This window comes from Condylura cristata, unplaced genomic scaffold (genome assembly GCF_000260355.1).
Source record: "Condylura cristata isolate star-nosed mole 26May11 unplaced genomic scaffold, ConCri1.0 scaffold00005, whole genome shotgun sequence".
Lineage (NCBI taxonomy): Eukaryota > Metazoa > Chordata > Mammalia > Eulipotyphla > Talpidae > Condylura > Condylura cristata.
The window spans coordinates 20,584,252-20,604,825 of NW_004567106.1; the positions used below are offsets into that span (position 1 = coordinate 20,584,252).

The window sequence follows — 20,574 nt, forward strand, 5'->3', positions numbered from 1 at the left end:
ATATCTTCAACAACTAGGTCAAATTTATAATAAGCATAAATTAGGAATGCAACAAACCATTTGGTTAACTTCATGTACCTACTAACATAATGAAAACACTCCTAGGAAATACTTTTATAGCACTCACAGGTATACATACACACATAGGTAAGTATGACTCCCAGAAACTAATGATGGCGGAAGTGTTCCCTCCCTTTCATCTAGTGAATCAGATGAAGCCTGACTTTATTTCCTACTAAATATTGATACAACTAATTTGCACAATAGTACTTGCTTGTTATTACACATGAAAACATTATCGGATAAAATGGAATAAAGCAATATAAAGAATATTAACTTTCCTACTTTTATTACTATAATTTTAATGTATTATGTGTTTTTACATTGTTGTTCATTTTTGTACGAGTTTGATTTCTACTCCCAGGTGTAATCCCCATAAAACTGCCACCACCATAACACTGGTAAACCGTCACCATAGTCTCTGTGTTCTTTCCTTCCCTATTTTGATCACTCTCCCTATCCCTTACCTGATGAATGTATCCAATTTACTGTTTTTCCTGCTAGTTCTGTCTATTTTTATTTCCCTCATCCCTTGTTTGGTTCTCCTATATTCTTTCTATCAGTGAAACATTTGATATTTTTCTTTTTCCTGATGAAAAAGAAAATAATACCTTCTAGCTCCCTCCATGTTGCTGCAAATGGCATGAGTTTATCTCTTTTGACTGCTGAGCAGAATTCCATTGAGTAAAACCTTCCCAAGTTATATATAAATCTAAGTGAATTTTTAAATTCTACCATAACAAAGACTAAGAGTTGGACTTCACAGTATCTATTTCTGCTATAATTTTATTCCCTCAAATTTTTTACTCTTTATAAGACTATGGCTCCAAAGGGCAAAAAGGAAATAAGGCATATTTACAAGGAGCTCAATAATACTTATGTGACTTAAAAAAGCTTACTTAGAAATTATTGAAAACATCTTCTTACCTTGAAAAATGATTGCTTTATATCTTGACCTAATCTTTCTGACATTTTGCCCATGTTGTCTGACATTTTAGTCATTCCCTCTGCCAAGCTATCAGGAAGGGATTTAACTGCGTTTGAAACATTCCTCATAGAATTGCGAAGTGGATTTACAAAAGTGTCCATCTAAAAAGGAAAAGACATTTTATCATAACTTCACTGTATCATATTTGTTGATTTAACTGAGTAGAGTGGGAAAACACATAATGTAACACATAACAGGTATTGATTTCTAATCTATGATATCTCACTGCATGTTAAGTATAAAGCTGTTGTTTTAAAATATATTTTCACAGTCAAAATTTAGGAACTTTTAGTGTTAAAGTCACTGTTAGAAAATAAATACAAGCTTTGGTTACATCTTTTGGAAAAAATGGGAGTTTTACAAAATAAACTGGTGCAAATGGAATAAAGTAAATTTCAGTTACAATAATGACAGCTATTTTGAGCAGATAAAATTAAGTTCAAATAAATAACAGGTAACTAAGATTAATTTTTTTAATAACCCTTAGGATATATTACAGGCTTGATTACAATCTATGGGAGGAATTTGAAATCCACTGTAAAGAAGAAAAAGAGAAGTTGCAAATTAGTAACTATAAAAGAAAACATGTTAAAAGATATGAAAAGGATTAAAATTTTTCAGAGACAGGAAGCATTAAAATTGACATTCTAACTCTACAAATGTCAAATAATTCCAATGAAGAATGGGCGAGACAGCTAAAAAAAAAAATAGTTATATATGGAACTTTGAGATTTTTGACTAGAAAAGCAACAAATAACAACAAAGACACCAAATCAAAACAAAGTCATAAAAAGCAATCTAAGTCATAAAGCTACCAAAGTCATAAAAACTACAGAATATTTCCCAGAAAGTGTTGATGCCATAAACTACTATAGTTTTGTTCAATGCAAAACATAAATTTAAAAACTGTGTCCCACAGCTTAAGCAATATATAGAGTATTAATAAATGCTATCAAGAAGTAAGAATTCCTTCATTGTAATATGCTTTCAAGTTTCCATAAAGAAAAATTTAAAAGGTAAAATAAGTATTGTAATAATAGTAACAACAAAATGAATTTTAAGGTAACGTGTAACATAACCAGAGGAAAATGTAGTGGAAACTCTTATTCTTGACATGCATAAAAATTATGCTGATAATCCAAGACAGGTCATGAGGACCCTGACCATCATCAATATAATTTATGAAAAACATACTTTAATGCAGAAATCCAGAAGTCAACAAAAGAATCCCTAGACTCAAGCACTAATTTTGTTAATTGACATATAATCAGACATATGTGTGTATACATCTAAATGTATACACATACATACATACATAGATATACTGCTGGTTGGTAAAAAGAAATTGTGTAAATTTAGCATAATGACTTTTTTGTTGCAATAAAGCTGTTTATCTTAAAACTGATGTAATCTTAAAAGAGAAAATAAGATAAATGCCAAAATGATGGAATATTATTTTAATAATAAAATTATTTAAAAAATCAATCTCTTCAATCATGAAATACAAAAATAAGACTACCATATTTCTTCCATTATATGGTATATGTGTCCTATGTTTAGATTTTAAAATTCAACTTCCTACATTAAACATATGAAGTCCTGATGCTTTTGTTAATTCTTACTTTTTGTACAAATTCCTTAATCTTTTTTTTTAAAGCTTATCTTTTTAAAGACTAGCAGGAACGCCTTTTTTAAAAAAAAAATAAAAATTTATTCTGAAGCAATTTCAGACTTCTAGAGTTGCATAAATAATACAGAGTTCCTATATGCCCTTCACCCAGCTTCTTCAACTGCTGCTCCTGCTCTACTGTTGTTTCTACTACTGCTAAGAACAAAGATCCTTAGATTTATGTTGGAAGTTGTGTGTCAGGTACTATAATACATAAGGTCATAAGATTATCTGATCTGATTTACACAATACTCTAGAGTGAGGCCGAACGTCTTCATTTCTTATAAAAACTAAAGGGCCAAGAGAATAACTATTTTGACACACGTTACAGTTAGTTAATGGCCATGCAGAGATTTAAACTAAAGGTAGTCTGATTCCAAAGTTGTGTTCTTAGAAACCAATCTTTCCCGGTTTGAGCACTTAGTCATTTATTGTCCTAACCTAGAATCTTATCCCAAGTACAGTGTTTGCATTCCCAAAGGAATTTTAACTAACACAGATTTTATTCAGGAGGAACACTCAAAAACACAGTATTTGTCTTATTGTTATTTTAACTAAAAGACAGTTCCCCCAGTAAAAAATATTTCCTTCTCAATCTAATAAAATTCTTGAAACCTGCCTTCCACAAACTATCCTTATTGTATCATTTCAACAACTTTGTTTTTCCTTTCAAAATTCTGCTGGGCTATAATCTATATCTAAAAAGAAGTTAAAATGTAACAGACAACACTATCAATAGTAGGCTGAAAAAAGTACAGAAGAAAATAATCAAATTTTCTAGTTTTAAAACATATATAAAAATACAAATGTATTTTCTTTTATTAAAAACAAAGTATGAAAGCACATCTATAAAGAACCAATATAGTGGCCTGCTTACCTTGCGAGCAAAATCTCCTTTCCCTTTACTGTAGGCTTTGTTCTCAAGAAAATCATACACATAATGAGCCAGAGCTGGGGATGCTTTCATCATTTCAGGAGTTAATAGTAACTAATAGGAAACAAAGAGGTTTCTCACATTGATAAAATGCTAGAGATAAACTACTATTCATAATTTTATCCTTCAGGAAGGTAAGAATGTACAAAGATTTTAATCTTACATTAACAAAATAATTATGCAGTTAAAATACTCATCAACAATTCTGTGACCATTAACAGTTTGGTATTTATTTTTCCTATCTGCTATTTCCCGTAAATCTACTGTGAAAACTGTCCAAATAAATTTACTATTTCATTTTCATGTTTTATATTAAGAAGATTTACATTAGTAAACTGTTGTACTATTCACTTAATTATTCTACAGTTAACATTAATAAACAGTACATGAAATATTCCAAAGCTTTCAAGTATTATAAAACTATTGCTTTCACAGCTGACCTAACACTCCAGTTTAGTTCCTTCAATTGAACACTTCATTTGACACTCGCTCTTTAACTAAGAAATATATAGTACACAGATACACTTAAAAAATACATTTGTGGCACGAGATTTGGAAAAAGGTAGTGATTTTCTAATTCATAAGTAATTGACAGATTTTAATGGAATTAAAATATAATTAAAACATATCAAAATGTTTCATGATAGTTGTATACATTATATCAGACATTTCAATGCAAACCAGGAGAAGACAAGATAATATTCGATGTTTATATGTTTTTGCTATCCATTCAATAAATAATAATGCTACAGAATTAAAATCATGGTTATAAGCTAACCTAATCAAACTTTTAAAAGTTTTAGAGAGAGAGAGAAACTATCTAATCAAAACATCTAGTATAGTATTGGCTAGGTTTCGCAAAATGTTCAGGCGGTAGTTGGCAAACTTTTTCTGTAATTACCAAATAGTATTTACTCAATTCTACTGCTGTAGTAAGAAAGCAGCCATACACAATAGTAAATAAATGGGTGGCTGAGTTCCAATAAAATGCAAATACAAACATATGGGGGGATGGATTTGATTTGCAGGTTGTAATTTGATAATTTTGTATCCTAAAGGGCAGATGAAAAACCATCTAACTGGACCGAGATGTCTAATAGATATTAGAAAACTTCATAAACCATTCATAGCCAGGAAAAGTAGTGATATTATGATCATACCCAGTATCTGGAAAACAAGGTCTACAACACAATTATTTCTGGGAGTTATAACACCTAATGCCGTAAGTAACTTGTGAGATATGTCTTGCTATTTCCACCAAAGAAATCTATATGACCTGGATGTTTCCCATGAGAAATACTCTTTCAGATCTCTTCCTCTCCTCGATTTTCCTACTGTAAAAGTTTTAGACCTGTTTTGGACCATGGGAAGCAGCAGCACACATATGTTTGAGTATAAAAATCTGCTAGCTTTAAATTCATCACGAAGAGCTACTTATCTACCAAATCGGAAATTCTTAAATATTTAACATACCACAAAATATATTAAATTCACGGTGGTACAGATTGAGGATGTGTGCATGTGTGTATGTTTATTTAAACCCCAAGATGCAAAATTCTCAGCACGAAGTGTCCAAAAAAACCTCTAAGTTAAACAATAAATAGAATATTACTATAAATAACTGGACATATTGCCAGTCACATCTACATGCTTCTCAAAATTGTTTCCTTCCCACTATAACGCATTCCTTCACTTAAAAAAAATCTTCTAAATCTGTGAGCTATATTAAAATAAAGATCTACAAATAGTAATAAACACAGATTTACCTGCAAATATGCATTTAGATCCTTCTTTCTTTTCTCTAAAAAATCTCTATCCATGTTATTAAAAGTTTTTTTGCCAGGAAGTTTCAATATGCTTGACAGATTTTCAAACTAGAAGACAAAACAAATTAAATAAACTTAGTTGTTTACAAAAAGAGAAAAATATTTTCCATGACAATTTCTCTACATATCTAAGGCATCTTTATTTTTTGCAATATATGTTATTAAACAGAAATCAAAAAGTAGAAAAACACTGTCCAAACTACAGTTCTAATGTTATTTATTATAAAAAAAAACTTTCATTTAAGAATGACAAATGTGAAAAACTGATGAAGCTATGAAGATGAGAAATGTCTACTCTAATTAATACTCTCATTTTTAGACTTCAAAATTCTCATTATGATAAGACTTTAAAAAAATATTTTCCTTAACAACTCTTTGGCTTACAAATAAAATGCCAGCAAACAATACATAATCATAAAGGTTATGAGTTCCTGGCTTGTTAAACAATCTCATAAAGAGATACATTTTACAATGACAATTTTAAAATCAATCATTATAATAGGTAATTATCAAAAGTAGAAATAATTTATTTCAAAATCAAGATTACAGCTACATTAAAATTTTGTTTAGCTGTAACTATAATAAACTGAAGATTCTCACAAAGTATTCAAACTATTGGGGTGACAGAAAAGTCATGACTTCTTTTCTGTTTTCTACACAAAAAAATATTATGACTTTTCCAACAACCCAATACATGAAAAATAAACTCAGAGGTTACCACAGAAAAGAAATGAAGCACTAACAGCAAGTATTTTGTCTCTGCAAAGTCACAAACATAAAATAAGTATACATACTCTTACATCCAGCACTTACAGACTTACATTTGCAAGCACATTCAATGATCCAGATATCTATCTATCTATCTATCTATCTAATCTACCTATCTATCTATCTAGTATGGTTGGCTGTGCCTTGATGGAAGTACAGATTTTTACAAATGTATTGATTTAAGTTGGGTAGTGTTTGCGTATCTTCATTGGGCTGAAACACAGATTTTAAACATGACTGCTGTTACCAACAGTACAACAGCAAAGTCATTTAGCTACGACTATGCCTGGCCAACAGCTTAATATGTGAAACTTAAAAGACCACTCATTGTTTTTCCTATATGATACAACTCCTGAATTGAAACAAACTTTCTAAAACTTCCTTTGCTTAAAAACAATTAACAATAATGTCTCTGTAAATAAAATTTCTTCCCTTTAAAGATTAAATAGAGAAGGAAATGAAAGGTGTAGTATAATTTTTACCTCCAAACTGGAGGATTCTAATGAATTATTAAACGAAGTGGCGAATCAGATGGTAGTTTAGAGTTAAAATATGAACACATTCATTAAATATTTTACATGAAAGGCAAAAGTAGTTCTTTTGCTCTAGTCAAGGCAAAAAAAAGTCACAGTTTATGGGGAAAATATTATACTGTAAATTTGTTGGTATCAAAGCATCAGAATGGGTCCTCATCAAAGGCTCAATGGGAAGCACTTGGTTTTAAGAATTAATTTTTGCAAGTCACACTTCAATGAAATAAATTTACTTTCTCAGGGTGTTTTAAAGAATATTTAGTATCCTGAAGTTATTACCTATCCAGGTTATCTAAACACTGATGGTGGGGAAATATGATGAGTGAACTTGAGGGGAAAATCCTATGTTGGCAAAAAATAAACTACAATGTTTAAAAATTAAAAAAAATAAACATCTAAGTAAGGTCACTAGTGTACATCTAAAGGTAACAAAAACCAAAAATACAAAGCAAAAGACATCTTCATTTACATTATGTCCTTTCAAAACTGAATTGTATTCTATCAATTTCACCTAATTTTTGGTACTGTGAAATGAAATTTCCATATGGACTATTCTAAAGTTTTTCTTCAGTATGTTCTTTACCTGTTTTTCAATATGTAAACAGTATTTACAGTCCTGGCCCAGATCATTAAGCTAGACAATGGCTTTTCCTCTTAATGGTGGAAAGAAAATTATTTTATAATATACCAAATTCCCATTAATTTGAGATATAAATAAAACTACCCATAATCATTCGAATAATTTAAAATTCTGATGTGTTTTAAGTATGGCGATGGGAAGAGATAACCTAGTGCTTTTAAATTAGTATCAGACATGTAATTTTTGAAAAAAATAAAGAATTATCTATTTCTTCCATGTGGGGCAGGCAATTATTTCACATTTACAAATCAACCAGATTAAACATCACGAAATTAAATCAAATGAACAGAAAAACAGACATGACCAAAATTAGTGCTATTTTATGAATGTAACTCAAACTAATTTTTAATCTGGGTTTCTGGAGTCACCACCAACCTGCTATTAATCACTTAAGTTATTAATAGTTTACCTTTATCTGAAAAATTTCAGTGATATTATTATAGGTCCAAAGTTATTTTCCACTCTCTTAAATGAAAAAAGAGATTTTCAGATTACTAAAGTAATATAATGCTATTTTCAAATTTCAGCCTACCCAGTTAAATGTCACCGTTTATTATTATTGTTTATATTGGCTTAAAAGCAATATAAATCTAAAAATTTTGAATCAAGCAGAGAATGCAGAATTCAAATAAATTTCACAGATCGCTGATCTAATTCATCTAATGGCAGTTCACTGGTAATTTATTTCCCTAAATTAAAAAATATTTAATAAAAAACAGAACAGAAACAATTTGTGTATATGTTACTTTTATGAGTATACTTATATCAGACAAAAAAGGTTACATTTAGCAAGAAATAAAAACATTATGTTAAATTTAATTAGGTATGGTTCTTAAAATTAACCAATGAATCAGGATTTAATGGGCACACTGTGTGGAAAACTACCATTTAAAATAATTGTAGCTTTAAAATATGATAAAACTGGAAGAAATCCTATTCTGATCCTCATCCTTATTTAAAACAAACCCAAAGACCTCTGCAAAGCACAATACATAGAGCAAACACATGTGCTTGTATACACACACACACACGTTGAAGTGAGAAATATACATTAATTTTAAATTTCCAATATATACCACTGGTAGATGTCACTACTCCAAATGGTTTGATCGTAGTTAAATGTTTAAAATCACCGTAACATTTATGATCATTATACAAAACCTCTTGCCCCATTTTCTTTTATTAGTTTGATCAATATATTAGCATTCTCAGACTACTTAGAATCAAACAGTGAATCAGGAAACAATGTAAAGTACACATCTTTAAAAACCGCATTACCTGTTCAGTGATTCTCATGTGGAAGTCATGAAAGTCACTGTAACGACGATAGGTTTTCCACATCTCCTCAGTGTTTAGATTGCGCCGGTGAACAGTGATGGCATACAATGCATATGTCTTGCCATGATCATTACAAACGCCTGCCACAGCATATGGGTCATAGTCAGCATATACTAGTCATTTAAAACAAATGAAGAGGAACAAAAGACACAAAAGGAGGAAAATGAAGAACAAAAACAAACAAAAAGGACAACATGAAATAAAGAATTTGAAATGACAGACTGAGACAAAAGGAAGGCATCAAAGGATAAAATAGATTCTCACCCTCTGTACTCATATCCATTATGAGTTATATATACATGATAACTGACTATAATACAAAATAAGCCACAAGCTTATGTTGGCACTACAATTACACAATGAAACCTACTTTGAACTCAGTGTCCCAAAATTTACCTGTTAATGATTATGATGCTACAGCAACATCTCATAGTATAGCACAGGTGTCTTAAATTTAATGAGGGAAACGTAATGGAAAAAATAGCCTTTTGTACTAGTCTTCACTACAGAAGTATTCGTCAGTTAAAAAGCTCTTCAACTAAACAGACAGCAAAAGCTCTTTTGGCAAACCTCTTTCTCATTTATACTGTTCACTAATTTACAAATTTAGATTATTCTGGGGATTAACAAAAAGAGGTACTTCCCTCTTAATTACCACAAACCATTCATGTCAGAGTCTTTAAAGTTAAAACTTAATTTTATTTTGTACTAATCTTAACAGATGCACTTTGAAAAATTATCTTTGTCTCTCCTAATTTACATTTCCTTATCTCTGTATTGTGTATCCACTCTATTTTAGTTTATTTCTTCAGATCTCCAAAAGCTTACTGAGTCTAAGATCTATTTCTTAATAAATTTACTGACCTTAACTTTAATCACTGTACTTTTTATTTCTATAATCCTATTTGGATCTTTATGAATTTTTTGGGTAAGATTTATTTATGTATGCATACAGAACTGGGGTACAGTTCAGAGGTGTAGGAGTGGTGAGAAGATTAACCCGAGACAGAGTGGGGAGCAGAACAGGCAGATCGACGAAGTACACTGCTGAGGGTAGCAGTGGCCGGTCAGGAGAGGTCTGCAGCACCATGTGGGTCACCTCAGGGTTGGGGATCGAACTCATGCTGAAGTGGCTTTAGCTTCTTAGTGCTGTGCTTAATTAACCCACTGCACCACCAGGGAGGGCCCTTTTTATGAATATTTTTAACACACTCCCAGGCTTGGGAGGAAACCTTATAATGTAACTTCAGAATGATTGAATCTAAGACACACCATGTTGGGATAAAAGTAAGGCTTTCTGTTTTTGTGATAGGTATCATTTTCAACCTTTACATTCTTTTGTTCTCCCCCTCCCCAAACCTCTCACCCCACCCCTAGCAAACTATTCTATTTTCCCCACAAGTCATACTTTGTGACTCTGGGTTTTGTGCAAAGAATATTCCAGCTTCCCATGGACTTTGTCCATTCTGCCTTTTCTAAACTAGAGGATAGAAACATGCTATCAAAATCAAGACAGTAGTCTTCATACCCTTATGAGATTCTTGGCTTCATTCCACAAATTTATTTTCCCTATGGTCTATGTTCCTGAAGATTTTCTATTTCAACTATTTTTATTTTACTGCTTTTAGCCTTTCTATGTGTAGAAGGCAGAATTTCCAATAGAAGTTTAAAAGTTTTACCATATTGACTATAGTTTATATTACTCTTAAGATATAACAGATTACATTAATTCATAATTATGAAAAAAACAATAAAGTTTCAGAGCTGGGTATTTTGTATACAATTTGTTGAAAAGGGTCTGTGTAGGGTCTCAATGAATTATTGCAATCATGTAAAATTAAAAATCTATATACTGGCAAATTTACATAGAAACATCTCTCAGGCTTTCATCAAACTTTTTTTAAGATTTTCACTTTTTGCTCAAAATTGTCTTTTATTCCCTTTCCAGCTAATGTAAGTAACTGAATATGACAAAAGACTAAGAATAGTTTTATACAAAGATGTTGGACATCTTGCTCTCATATGCATTAACCATAGGCAGCATTCACTGCTTACCTCCTCCAGTCATTCTTCATTCAGAGATTTATTCAACTCAAATTGCATATCATATTTTCATTGCATCAAAGAATTACTCAATGTGGTAGATATCATACTCAATGTTATCCTGATTCAATAGAGTCAGGATGGCAACAAGGGGGAGTGGCTTTATCTGTTGTGTCCAAGATGGGCTTGGGGAAAGAAAATAGAAAGCAGAGGGGAATTGGGCAGCAAACCATAAATCAAATAAGAATTAATAAGAGCAAAAGGGGCCAGAAAGAATAGGAAAGTACAGAGGAATGTAAGAAATCATTTTTAAAAAGGATAATCAGAATTGTCACAAATTTACAGGAAAGGAGATCATGATCAGTGTGCAGAAATACAAATAAATTTTGACTTCAAAAGAAACTAGTGCATATATAAAATTATATAGTAAGATTAATCTATAATGATTTTGAGATGAGAGTGAAATATTATAGTAGGTTTTGTTTCCATTAAGGAAATGTTACAGCAGGTAGTGTGCAAGCCATAAGCCATCTGTTACTAATCTATAACTAGAAAAGGAACTAAAATCATAATATAACTCAATCTCTTGTCTCTAAACCCATTGCTTAATTTAGCCAATATTTTTTAAACCAAGATTCTCAATGAAGGAGTACACAGACCATTCCTTGAGTAGCGTCGACTTGACTATAAATTTGATTTTCTATAATAAGGATGTTAAGGGAATAGAATCTAGATTCAAAGACACTCTGAAGTCTAATGGGTAAAATGTAGTATTTTTTTTGAGCAAATACTAATATAGTAATCCCATATGTACTTACTTACATAATTAGTTAGTTCTATAAAAAGGTAAGTATCACTGCTATTATGCCATTTTACAGAAGATAAAATCAGAGAGAAGTTAAAAAATACAACCCAAGTCCATCCAACTATCATGTTGCAGAGATGGGGTTTAAAGTGTCAAGTGGTCAGAAACTTGTGATCTTAAGTACTGTACTAAGGTTTTTTTTTTAATATTTATATGTATTTGCCTGCTATAAACAATTTATTAAAAACAGCATAGTGCTTTCATATACTTAAGAAATTAATAAACATTTGTTGACTAAATAGACAAAATAACTTGAAAGAAAAGAAATAGCACCTCTGTATTTTATTGGTAAGGATCTTTAAGAGCAGAGTAATAGATGCACCAACTATTTGTAAAAGAGTAACAACTAAATACCAATTACTGGTAATTTTTCTAGAAATTTGGTAGAGAACAGAATGCAAAATGAGACTCCAGAACCAGTGAAAAGCAAAGAGGTCTTTTTTAAGGGATGCAAATTATTATCTTTTAAACTATACTTGTACAATGAAACTCTTTTACTTTTCCAGAAAGTAAACATGAAATGGAACTTTGGTATATACCTCACTATGTTTATTGATGATGTCATCAATTCATTAACCATTTTACACACATGCTTACTGAGTCACAGTTTTATAGTTTCTCCCCTCATCAAAGCATTTCCTGAATTTCTGTGAACCCTACATTTCATTTATCCCAGTTACCAAGTGTGACTCTGCATATAAAAAAATACTGAAGTAAATTTCTCCTAAAACAAGTAAGAGTTAAACAGACAATTATAAGCTACAATCAAACAAAAAAAGGGAAAAGAATGATTTGAGAGTTTATTATAAACAGAGACAAAGTCACTAGTATTAAGCTTTCTCAAAAGTTAACAATGGCAGTCTTAGAGAGGAAGTACACAGATATATAGATAAATAAACATACAAGTTCATGAAAAACGTGCTGCAGGTAAAAAAAAAAACTTAAAAGTATGATTACAGAAATAAAAAACATGATTAAAAAATGTGGATAACAATGTTGGGGTAATAATAAAGTTGTATAGTAGTAATTTTGCCACAAAAATCTCTTACCAGTGTCTGAAATGTAAGCATGAAGCTGTATTGAGTCATCAGAAGATACACTTGAAAGATCATCTAAAGACTGGGGGAAGAAATCAGAAAATAAAATTTTCACAAAGAAAAAGTCTTAAGGAATTCTTTATCACGTATGTATTACTCATTTTGCCCAACTTTAAGCTTTATATTATTTAGTACTCCAAATACATAGGAGAAAAAGTCAAAATTAAACTGTCAACAGATAATATAGAAATCAACTTAATACACTAGATTTCTTACTTCACTGCTTGTCCATATTCTATAATTTGCTACTACTGCTCAATCATGTAATATACGGGGGTGGGGAGGGAAGGAGTATATAAGGAGATATAGTCTTAACATTTCAATATTTTTAGTCAAGTCAACTCTATATTCTTTAACTCTTGTTAATTTATAAAAATAGTGTTTAATTTTTATTCCTTTTCTGTAAAATAGATACAATAATAGTAATACCTAAACCATAGTTATGTAAGAATTAAATAAGACATGAAAACAGTTTAGAAGATGAACACAAAAAAAAATTTGGTATTGTTATGATTACTTATTAAACAAAGTGAAGCCATAACCTAAATGGACTTAGTTAATTTCAAAAGCAATGCTACACACAAAAATTATTATTGACTGGCTCAGCATGATACTTTTATAGTGAGCCTGTGGGTTTAAATTTAAAACTTTTTCCACAAATGTACACATCCACACATATACAGACTGTAGTAATATAATGAAAATCTAGTTAACAGAAAAGAGTTAATATGGCAGGTTTTAAATTTCTCTCTAGACAGCTTACCCAATTGGTCTTTAGATGGCACTGAGACAGATTTAGAGGTTCCTCACCATTTCATAAATGGTAAGAGCAGTTCACCACACCTAAACTGTTCAAACAATGCAGTTTGAACAAAATTCCCATCTGAACTTTTGATATGTGCTAGGTAGCAGGTGCCTAAGTAACTTGCCTCTAATAAAAATCCTCAGTAGTCAAGCCTCTCAAATAAGCCTTCCTGAAGCAACATTTCATATGTTCTATACTCACTGCTAAGTTAATTAAATTTGTCCAATGTGACATCCCTGGGAAAGGATTCTTAAAAACTTGAAGCCAGGACTTTGTTCCACATTTGCTGATCTTGTATGATAAACTTTTCCAATAATAAGTCCTGCCATGAGTGGGACTAAGCTGAGGCCTATGAGTATTTCTAGTAAAGGACTGAAAACAGAAGTAGTTCTGTGGACCTCACAAACAAGACATTATGTAATTCAGACAATTATTTCACACTTTAAAAAACCACAAATTTGAATCAACTTTGGAGTCCTACTGTGGTATTATCACTAAAGGAGTCACAACTTAAATGTCATCACACAGATGACATAAAGCCATTTAAAATGAGACAACTGTATTCCAAGAAGAAAGGTAAAGGTATATCTACCAAAGACTGATTATTAAGAGAAATAAAATGTGATAATTCCATATAGGTGATCCCCTAGACTTGAATGGCCAAGCCAAGTGGGGAATCATTACATTTAAGTCTAGTCCAGGTTCTACTACTGATATGCAGTATATCACATTAACTAGCCTTCTTGCACCTTACTCTTCTCAATGGTAGAATGGTGTCAATGTCTGCTGTACAACTGTGAGAATATAATGCAAATAGAATACTTTGAAAAGAAATAGAATGAATTTATTTGTAAATGCTTATGTTACCTTTAATAAAAACAGCACACTTTTGCTTTTATTATTTTTATGTAAAAGACAGAAGTCTTAGGTGAATTATATGATAGGAAACTTAGATTTTTATCTGTATTTCTTTGCTACATATAAGAGAAGAAAAAATTGATTCTAATTATAAACATTTATATCATAAATTTACTGCTATCATGGCAGTGAAGAGTCCTTTATAAGTACTAAATATTGGGATGGGAATATAATATAATAAAGTCAATTTTTAATCAATGGCATTTTTAAAATAAAATGAAATTTAATATATGAATTTATAAATTATATATGAATTTAATTTTTTTTTAGAATTATAACAATTCTTTATTATACTAAAGGTATCTTGGGGACTTTTTAACATATTAGCTATTTGTATATGTTAAGATTCAGTCTTTCATTTTATTTTCAAGTCACCTTCAAGTGCAACAACAGTACTTACTAAATTTATGCTTCCTGTAGGAGACCCATTAAAAGATTCTGTGGAAAAGAAATTCAGTTAATTATACAGTAAAAGATATTTTTTAAAAAGTTGATTTATCTAAGATTCTCACATCAAAAATATACATCCTACAAGACACAAAAGTAAAGAAAATTTACAGTACACTATTCCCAATATTTATTCTCTTAAGCTCCAGGTTTTCCAAGTTAAGTGTTTCAGTGAAAATGCATATGTATTTTAGTTGTCTCTCTGACTGAGCCTATCCCCCAGGTACCCCAAAAAGGTATTCATGTACAAAAAAAGCAATTAATTATTCCTAGAGTGAAAGCAAAATAGATTGTTTAATTGATTTACTTATTCTTGGGAGATGTGGCACAACAACACAGTAAGTCTAGAGCCTTCAATACATAATACAACAAAGGATATATAAAATTCTACATGTAAAGTAATTTAATTAAAAAGCAAATAAGAAAAAAACTTTTAAAATCAAAGTAAATTTTATTATATATTATTAAAATTAATATAAAGCAATAATCTTTTTCCTTGGGAGTTTATTTTTCATCGGAGCAAAGTAAGTTTACCAGTTAAGATACCTCTCTGTAAATGAATATATATGGTAAGTAGTATTCATAAACAATTTAAGTTAATATATAGCTTCTAACACTTAAAATAATATTGATGAATTTTAATCTCTAAATGGATATTCAAAACAAATTTCTATTGTTTCCAGAAAGAAGCAGTTGGCACTGCTTTTCAACTCAACTACTCTAAATAAACTGAATATTTCTTGATTTATCAGATCCTTTGTCACAAAAGATAAACCATAAATTATAACAAGTATATATAACCCCTTAGTAACAATAAGGTGATAATTAAACAAGTTCTCTCTCTTTCTTATTGACTTATAGGTCTTCCTCTTCTGTCCTTCTGTGATCTGTACACCTTTTAAACCTTCCCACCAAAGTAAAAAAACAAACAAACAAAAAACGACAATTAAGAGGCAAAAACATGGTATAGTTTACTTTCTTGAATGATACCATACAGAAATACATCTAAAATCAACCTAGGTAGGTCCACATTTACTCAATAATTTGATAATTATTAAACATTAGAAAGCAATAGAAAAGTATTGTTCAACATGGTGAGAAAAATGTGATTAAAACTTAAAAGAAAAAACATTTGAATATTTTTTAAAGATTGAGAGCATATTTTAAAAAGGAGCTAAATGTTTCAAATTGCATAAATCAAATACTTTTTTCAAATATTTTTTTAAAAAGAGGAAAATTTTAGTTATAAAATGTAAATAAAGCTCATCAACTAGGATAAAAAAAGAATGTTAAAAAACAATGTCTTAAAAAGACAATGAGATAATGAATACATATGTAATTACAAACTACACTCAATAATTCCAATGAAAGGGATTACTCAGGACTGATATGTAAGTGAAATTTAGTAACTTCAGAGCAAAATCAGTGACTGAAAAAAATTTTATTTTCTTTTAAGATAGTGTGAGGTTTGATGTAAAAATAAACTTTTGTAACAATAATAATAAAATAGAAAAAAAGATAGTGTGAGGTTTTGGAATGTTTGAGGAGATGGCTTATAAATAATCTTATCATATTAGTTACGTACAAGAAGACAGACTAGCTAGAAATGTAAGAATGGGAACTAAAAGTCTAATTTAAAACATTTTTAAGCATTCAAAATTACCCACTAGCTGATTATGAATCAATTTCTTTTCTTTCTGGGATGGTTAGCAAGTCCATTTCAAAACAATAAATTTTTAAGTAGATAAAAGTAAAAAAAAACTTACAATAGTCTTTTCCAAAAACTGAATTGTTACTGCAAATTTACACCAGCTTATAGAAGATTTTTCAACAGATGCAGTAAGTACAGAATATACTCAAGGGACACTGAATTTTACTAAATTCTTTCAAAAAAACTGAAATTTACTTAATTATGCAGCCTATTCTAGTTAATAGAACATTATTCAAATTTTAAAAATAAGCTAGAAGAGTATTTAAAAACTAAGATATTAGATCAATAATCAATATAAAAATAATTAGAATTAAAGTAGAATTTTCTAATTAGATTTCTTACATAATTTAAAAAGTAAAATCTATTCATTGATATACACTGAAGATTATTAGAGCAGAAAGAAGGCTAGAAAGTGGTCTATAATAGAGCTATCCTTTTAAAGCAGTACTTACTAACTAATAAAACAGTGACTTAAAGTAGATGGTGAATCAAATCTTTCCCCCAACTATACTTTTATGGTTTATATTTTTAGAATGTACCAGTATTGATCAAACCTTTAATATTTAATGAGAACTTAAGTATTTCTGAATTTTATCACAATAAAATGGTCACTAAGACTCTGGAGTTTTGTAGCCTAAGTATTGCCTTTCCTACTACATAACTGATTACTTCACTAATAAAAACTGTATTTGAGGTTTTGTTTATAAATTAATTTCCTATATATACTTCTATGTAAATCTGACATTAACTCCGTGGTAAGATATTACTACAGGAACTGAGAATAATGAAGTTTCAATAAATGGTTAGAGGCCAACATCACCCAGGAAATAAGTAGGAACACACAGGAGTAAACAGTACATATACTGAGTCAACATCTGCTTTTTCACTATGTAATGCTGACATAGGTCCCAGTAGACTCATTTGAAAAAAAAAACTGAAAGGTTGGATTAAAGACTCTTGCAATTTCTTCCAGTTCTAAAGTCTCCCATACTATGCAGGATTCAGAATAAGGTACAAAGAACAAAAAAATTACTTCACAGTACATGATACCCTCCCGAGATCATTGCTGATATCTCATTTAATCTTCTCTGTAAGTCTATTATTAGTAATAAGTATTAATATTTTCAGTGAAAGGGAAGCCACCTTAGAACTACATGTCTGACACAACTCAAAATAACAATCTGTTATGAATTCAAGGTTTCTTTATTTTCATTGTAATCTGCTACTCAATTATTAGATTTTAATTTAATTATACTTTAATCTTGACTGAAAGTTGGGAACGAATATATATAGAGAAAAATATATACATATAATGTTAAACGTGATTCATCTTACCTCCATCACCATCATCTGACCCTCTGAAACTAGGATCTTTTAACATGTCCAACTCCGCTAACATTCGTATATAAAGAGCATTCTGTCTGAAGGAAGGATAAAATCTTTCATCTCGGAGCATCAATTCATATACCTTTTTGAAATAAATTAAGATATTTAATTATTAATACAAATAATGTGCTAATTTTCACTAAATAAGATTCCACCAAAACTAGACTGAGATGTTGCTATCCTTTCAAAGACTGTCTCTTAAGATGTCAGCAACAAGACTGTCACATTTATGATTTCTCCAGTCCCTTTAGTAAACTACATTGCACTGAAGAGGCTACTATGACAATATAAATCACAAGGACATATATAATGTCCCAAGAAGTAATGCTCTCTATGAACACAGTCCACACCAAGGCTCAAGGCGCATATTAAAACAAATTTGAGGCATCAGTGCATTAAATTCTTGGATTCTGTATCTGACTTTCAAATAGATTCAAGTAAAGCAATCCAACATAAAAATCTCTTCGAGAATTAAAACAAAGTCCTGGCCTATTTTGTGAGAAATAGAATGCTAATTCATCGTTTTAATCACCATTCAGCTTTAACAATGTTTTAGTAATCTTTTAAAATCCAATTACATATACAAAGAAATGTATTTTTTGCCCCCAATAGATAATGATAAATGCTGTATAAAGTACCTTCCTTTGAATTTCATCAAAGATTTCAGGGGTTGGATCTTCATGATTCAAAGTATCTGCTAATTTTGCTACCAAATAATCATCAACATTAACTCTTGGAGATGCCTAAAAATGCAGAAAAAATAACTGCAGTGATTTTCAGAATCTCTTAGTTAGCAGGAAGATTATACAATGAAATCAGAGTATTGAAAATAAATGGCATAAAATCTTTGGTTCGTAAATGGTACCTTAATGCTTAAGAAGACTGAAATAAGAGCTGGAACTTTCTCACTATTATATACTACATAGCACCCTGTAAACAAAGTAAGTCTTAGAATTCTGACTTTTGTTGAAATAATATTATTTTGGAAATAATATTATATAAGGATTAAAAGAAATCTATGTAAGACATACAAGCAGTGCCTGGCACATAGAAAATACTGTCATTAGTAGTTATTGTTTAGCATTTAGTAGTACCAGATGGATATTCAATATAATTGTTAAAGAATAAGCCATTTATTAATTATTTAACACTAGACATAATCCTTTTCAGTTGACTTTAATAAAATAAGGGACCCTTATCTAAATTTTGACTTAATAATGTAGAGACAACTCCAGTATGAGATTGGAAGAAATCTGAAAAGCTAATTTGTTTTCAAAACTTTAATTTCAAGGTATTTCATGTAATAGGCATTATGTAAAAATAAAATTGATGTTTAATGTGAAAAATTATTTAAAGTAAAAATGCTAAAATGTCAAGAATATGGTGATCTTTTTGCATTTTTGGTTCTTAAGGTTCTTAGTGTAAATAAGTTACAAGAATTCCAACTGCTAGAGAAACTAGCAAAAGAATGCATTGCTCAAGTAATTTCTCTATGGTGTCCAATAGAATATCCAAAGAACAGAAATGGTAAATCAAGAAAAAGAGAAAGTAAAAGAAATCAGTAAAGTATAAATGTAAAAGAAAGGGTTATCTAATTTCCATGATCCTTTACAATCCAACACTTTTGTTAGAAAACACAAGTAGGTTGTATGGTGATAGTTTTGTTTTTGGAAGAAAAACAGTGCTTACTTTTGCTTGTGTATGGGAGGAATGAAGTATATTGTGTCTATGTATCTAGGAGAACTACAATGTCAAGGTTGTACAGGATTAGAGAAGAATATGATGGTACTTAGTTTTATCCTTTAATTTGCCCCCTAAATTAGCTAAACTCTACTGCTAGGAAATAAGCAATTAAACCTGAACAAGGTAATATTTTACATTCATTTAGTTTCATTTTCCTATGAATCTTGCATACACAAAATTGTATTAAGCCTCATGATTGGGATAAAAGTGACCTATACTTTAGAAAGTCATTGTGGGACACAATTATCTGGATTCCTAAACTCCCCCAAATTAATACAGAACACATACTTAAACACATTTGTTACTACTATAACACAAAAATAAGAAAATAGATGTTTTTCCAAAATTACTTATAAGTATTATTTATATTTTTACTACACAAATATGGTTACTTAAATAAAATAGGGCTAGTTAATAATGACAGTAAAGTCATATTAAGCACATAATATCCTTTAGAAAAACAATATATTTATGATACAGCAATTTAACTTTATGAAACTATATGACAAATACCACAAGCTATTTATATGTATTCTTAAAATACAAACTTGAGATTTTTTGAAAAATCTCAAATATTATCCATATTTGAAAAAAAAGAATTTTCCTTAGGGCTCTCTCTGATGGCACTATGGGTTAAAACATTGCATTATGAAGCTCTCTGAAGCCACTGCAGTATAAGTTCAATCCCTGGCCAGGGAGCTTACCCACATGGCATGGCAGACCTCGTTTGATCTACCCACAGCTCCCCTCAGCAGTGTAATTTGTCAATCTGCCTGTTCTGCTCCCTACTCTGTCTCTGGTGA

The 20,574-nt window shown here is 30.3% G+C and overlaps 1 protein-coding gene across 3 annotated transcripts in view; it reads right to left on the minus strand.

The window, feature by feature from the left end:
* Positions 1–20,574, minus strand: part of SNX13 (sorting nexin 13) — a 99,214-nt gene that overhangs the window by 13,183 nt on the left and 65,457 nt on the right. For 2 of the 3 annotated variants that reach the window (XM_012721032.1, XM_012721033.1), the window contains exons 14-21: positions 18,667–18,771; positions 17,978–18,110; positions 14,885–14,922; positions 12,714–12,783; positions 8,697–8,869; positions 5,418–5,525; positions 3,595–3,705; positions 988–1,149 (exon numbers count right to left, since the gene is read on the minus strand). In XM_012721032.1, the coding sequence (XP_012576486.1) occupies positions 988–1,149; positions 3,595–3,705; positions 5,418–5,525; positions 8,697–8,869; positions 12,714–12,783; positions 14,885–14,922; positions 17,978–18,110; positions 18,667–18,771 (900 nt within the window). The remainder of the gene's footprint in view (positions 1–987; positions 1,150–3,594; positions 3,706–5,417; positions 5,526–8,696; positions 8,870–12,713; positions 12,784–14,884; positions 14,923–17,977; positions 18,111–18,666; positions 18,772–20,574) is intronic. The other variant, XM_004676742.2, reaches the window with a different exon arrangement.